The sequence below is a fragment of the Nicotiana sylvestris genome, chromosome 6, assembly GCF_000393655.2.
Source record: "Nicotiana sylvestris chromosome 6, ASM39365v2, whole genome shotgun sequence".
NCBI lineage: Eukaryota > Viridiplantae > Streptophyta > Magnoliopsida > Solanales > Solanaceae > Nicotiana > Nicotiana sylvestris.
The window spans coordinates 45,281,213-45,286,042 of record NC_091062.1 but is presented as its reverse complement, the minus strand read 5'-3'; the positions used below and the strand labels follow the sequence as shown (position 1 = coordinate 45,286,042).

At 35.9% G+C, this 4,830-nt stretch overlaps 1 protein-coding gene across 1 annotated transcript; it reads right to left on the bottom strand.

Annotated features, from left to right (window-relative positions):
* Positions 1-1,127: 1,127 nt before the first annotated feature.
* LOC138870546 (MAR-binding filament-like protein 1) lies at positions 1,128-3,468 on the bottom strand. Its single transcript, XM_070148362.1, has 3 exons — positions 3,410-3,468; positions 1,814-2,352; positions 1,128-1,672 (listed from the first exon to the last, which is right to left on the bottom strand). The coding sequence occupies exons 1-3, from the start codon at positions 3,466-3,468 to the stop codon at positions 1,128-1,130; spliced, it is 1,143 nt and encodes a 380-aa protein (XP_070004463.1).
* Positions 3,469-4,830: the final 1,362 nt, after the last annotated feature.

Below are 4,830 nucleotides of genomic sequence, written 5' to 3'. Positions count from 1 at the left end.
CACTTGGATTTTCTTCAAAAAAGCCACAAACACTTCAAAGGTTTCATCTTTAGTTCTAAGAAACAGAGTCTATATGAATCTGGAGTAGCCATCCACTATTACAAAAATGTATCTTTTTCCTCCCCTGCTTTGCACTCTCATAGGGTCACATAAATCCATATGCAGAAGATCAAGTGGCTTTGAGGTGCTTACATCATTTTAGACATAAAAGAGGACTTTACATGCTTTCCTCTAGCATAGGCATCACATACTTTTTGTACTTTGAAATTTGACATGGGCAGACCATAGACCAGGTCCTTCTGAATTAGTTTGTTCAGAAGAGAGAACCTTGCGTGCCCTAATCTTCTGTGCTAGAGTTCAGCATCATCATAAACAGCTTTTAGACAACTCAGATCACCACTTTGTATGGACTCGAAATCAGCGACATAGATGTTCTTGTATCTCTTGGCCATAAGTACCACTTCACCAGTTACCAGATTAGTAACTGTACATTTCTTTGACAAGAACTCCACCTTATTTCCTTTATAACAGATCTGAGAGACACTCAAGAGACTGTATTTAAGACCATTGACATAGTACACATTCTCAATATAGTGAGTGAGTGATTTCCCGACTTTTCCAACTCCAAGAATGTACCCTTTTTTCCCATTGCCAAAGGATACACTCCCTCTTTACAAGGCTTTTAGTGAAAGAAAGTCCATGGTGTTCCCAGTCATGTGCTTTGAACATCCACTATCCATGAACCATTGTTGACTGCTTCCTTTCACTGTTCCCTTCACAAGGAGATCAAGAGTTAGTTTTAGGAACCCAAGCAAGTTTGGGTCCCTTGTAGTATACAAGAGGACGGATAAGGGCTCTCTTAGTCCATGTAGGTAATATGCCTTTTTTGTGGGTAGAACCTGGTCCCTTTTTAATAGTTACATTTTCAGCAAACACTTTATTTTTCTGAATGGACTGGACCCTGGCTTGACAATTTTTCTTGAAATACCCTTTGTTCCCACAGTGGGAACACAACCAGTTATCTGGTATAGTAACATACTAGCTATGGGGTTGTAAGGGGTTTTCTCCCTTTGGAACCCTATTCCCTGCCTCTTTCCACCAATATTAACGTACATGGCATTGATAGCTTATGAGGACCAGGTCCACTTTAAGGACTTTTCAAGATCATTTTTCACTCTTTCCAGTTCAGTCTGGAGATGCTTGTTTTTCTCAGCTTCAACACAAAGACTAGTTCTCATAACCTTCAACTCGTTTTCAAGCCTAATGTGTTCCTCACTAGCTACCTCTTTTCCTTTTCCAAAATTTCCAGGTTTTGACTGAGTCCCTGGTCCCTCTATTGTTTCCCTTAGGTCTGTAATTACTACCAAGAAATCAACTCTTTCTTCCACAATCTCCGTCACTCTCTTTATTAAGTCTTCTCTTTCTTTTTTGAAGTTTTCAATGGTTTCCTTATGGTCAACAACTACAACCGTTAAGTCATCTCTTTCATGTTCTATGTTAGCAATTTTTTTGGTTAAAACAAATTTTTCTTTATCCAACTCACAAATGGTTTCCTTCAGATCAACTACATACACTACCAGATCATCTCTAGTTTGTCCAGCTTCTCCTAGCTCTAAGGTCAAGGCATCCTTATCCTCCACAAGACTATTATAGGCATCAATCAATACACTAGCTAAAGACACAAGTTTCTTAGGAGAGTAGAATTTCAGATTTCTCTGAACAACCCTGAAATTTACCTCACTTTTGTCATCGTCTTCATCATTATCTGATTTGGCCATCAAAGCAAATATTGAATCATATTCATTTTCCTCACTTTCAACTGCCATCATGGAGCTGTCACCTGCATCAGCTTTATCTTCAGACTCACTAGAGGAGTGTCCCCATGCTGCAACAACCTGTTTTACCACATTGTCAGTAGATCTCTTCCTCTTGAAGTCCATGTTAGGAACCGGGTTCCTCTTGACTGCTTTCTCAGGGTTGTACTTGGAGTACTCTTGCTTCAGTAGAGGACAGTCTTTGATGAAGTGTCCAGGCTTTCCACACTTATGGTAGAGATCATAGTTCTTTGGTTTGCTGGAGTTGCTCCTTTTCAGTATTCCTCCATTCCTTCTGACCATCTTCTGAAATCTTTTGGTTAAGTAAGCTATGTCACTGTCCTCCTCACTCGAGTCATTGTTGTCATCTTTGAGTACCAGGTTCTTTTCTTTATTTGGTTCTCTTCTTTCACAGTCTATCTTCCTCTTCACCTCGTAGGTCTTCAGATTTCCAACCAGCTCGTCTATGGTCAGCTCCTGCAGGTCCTTTGCTTCAGTAATAGCATTTACATTCCTTTGCCAAGAACTGGGCAGGATACTGTTTCAAATTTAAAGCTTCAAGTTGAGAATCATTCTTCCATATCTATTCTGATTAACATGAAAACCAAAACCGACGATTTACATAAGTCATAACACATCATACAGGGCTAGTCATGCCCAAGAATTGGCGAGCGAAGTGCAAATGCTCAAAACAGACGATCGGGTCATTACAGATATAGACTTTAGCTAACAAAACACATGTTATTGTGAAATATTGGTACATGATTATAGATCCTTCTATAAGTATTGGGATCGGTACTTAACTTAAGAATCAAAGAGGTAAACGTCTTTGACTATTCATGTATTAAGGATGAGTTTGGTTAAATCACAGAGGACATGTTAGGATGTCATTGAACAAGTAATGCAAATATTTTAATCTTGACTACTGATACAATCTGTTTCTGTGGGTAAAAGCTAGGTTCATTATGTGTTTGGTCAGCCCGATATGTAAAAAATTGCTTGTTTAAGTATAAAATGTGATTTTCTGTTTATTGCATCTCTTGTGTTAGAAGTCAGAACTTATTCCTTATGAACCATCAATTAGAATTGAACTAAAATAAGTCATGTTACATTTTTGACTCGTTAACTCATAGCATAAATGAACTTTGTGTTTGGGCTCTTCAATGACATGCTAATATCACGGCTTTAGAACTTCATATGAGCCTTAATGAAGCTGATTTTGCAAATCCATACTTGGCTGGACACCATTTGGTATATAGACATGTCCGTTATAAAATATTAGAGAATGATTAATCTCAATTTGTTTCTCTTCTATCAGTTTTGGACAATCTTGCTTAGAGTGTATTTAGAAAGAGTAAAGATAATCATGTTTCTCAGTTAAGCATGTATTCAAGTTCTGCAATAAGATAACTTGTAACCTTCTTGAGTTTTGTCCTCTAGTATTACATAAAATAAATCTAGTAGTAGACTCAAATGAATGATAACTTAGATCCTGTTTATTGATTTACAGTGTCTTTCACATGTGATAAAGATAAATCTGCTCCTTTCTAATTTTAATTTATTTCTCTTTCTTTGCATGTGCACTTGGAGCAAACCTTGGAGTCTTAATGCAAGACTCTTCCCTATACCCGAGCATGAAGTCATCATATGGCATCCTCCTTAAAGTGCACCCGATAGCAAGAAAACAAGCAAAACGCTTGGCGACGCCTATGGTGTCCTTCTTCTTTTAATTCCTTTGTCACTCTATTCTTGTCTAATAATTTTATGATTGTTAAGTTATTTGTGCGTTTTGGGTTTACCTCAAGATTGGAATTTTTTTTTACATTTGAGAGTTGCCGCTTAAGTAGAACTGATCTTGTTTTGGAATTTTCGATGTTGAGGTAAAATATGAAATTATCCAAGTATTCTACAGCTTTCAAAATTAGCTTCCTTGAAGGTTTATTATATTCAAAATATTTTATACTACAGCTTTACAAGTGTTCCGTTTTTATGTTCCTCATAAGTTCAAAATAGGAAGTTCTCCTTAAAGGAAAGAACGCGACTTTAGTACTCTCTTAATAGCAAAAACCTTTCAGAAGATTAAGGGTGTGTTTGGTAGAAAGGAAAATATTTTCTGTAGAAAGGAAAATATTTTCTGTAGAAAGGAAAATATTTTCTTGGAAAATAAGTAGTAATCTAATTCATTTTCCGGTGTTTGATACGCAAATTAACGAAAATGACTTCTCAAGAGTATTCATAAATAATTTAGATATAATAAACATGAATCTATAAACTTTCAAACCAACAACCTTCCGAACCCACAAATTTCATAATCTTTCGAACCGCTTAACTTTCGAAACCGCGGAATTTCTAACTCGTAAACTTCCAAACACATAAACCTCCGAACTCATAATTTTGGAAATTATAAAATTTTGAACCTTTAAACCGATAAATAGAAAAATAAAAACTGAAAAATATATTTAAAAAATATATTTTTTCGGGGGAAAAATATATTTAAAATATGGAGGGGGGGCCAGTAAAACAAAAAAAAATAGAAATTTAAATTACAAAAAAAAAAGGTGGTGGGTTTGGGGTGGGTGGTGCAGAAAAACGAAAAAATAAAATTTAAAATTGCAAAAAAACAATTAAGGTAAAAAAAAAAAATTGCCGTGGGGGAGGGGGGAGGGTGGGGGTTGGGGTGGGGTGAGTGGAGGGGTAGTAGGGTGGGTGGTAACGGAAAAACTGATTTTTTTTTTTAAAAAAAAAAGCCTTTTTTGGAGAGAGGGTGGGGTGGAAAAGGTTGAGAAAAATTTTTGAAAAATGTTTTCCCTTCTCTTGATAAGGAAAACATTTTCCTCAAATTGGAGGAAAATGAGTTCATGAGAAAAATATTTTCCAAAACATTTAAGTCAACCAAACATGAAAAAATTGGAAAATATTTTTTGAAAAATGTTTTCATTTATACCAAACACACCCTAAGTTCTGTTATTCCACTTACTTCTTTAAATCAAGTTACTTTCATGACATACTTTTTAGT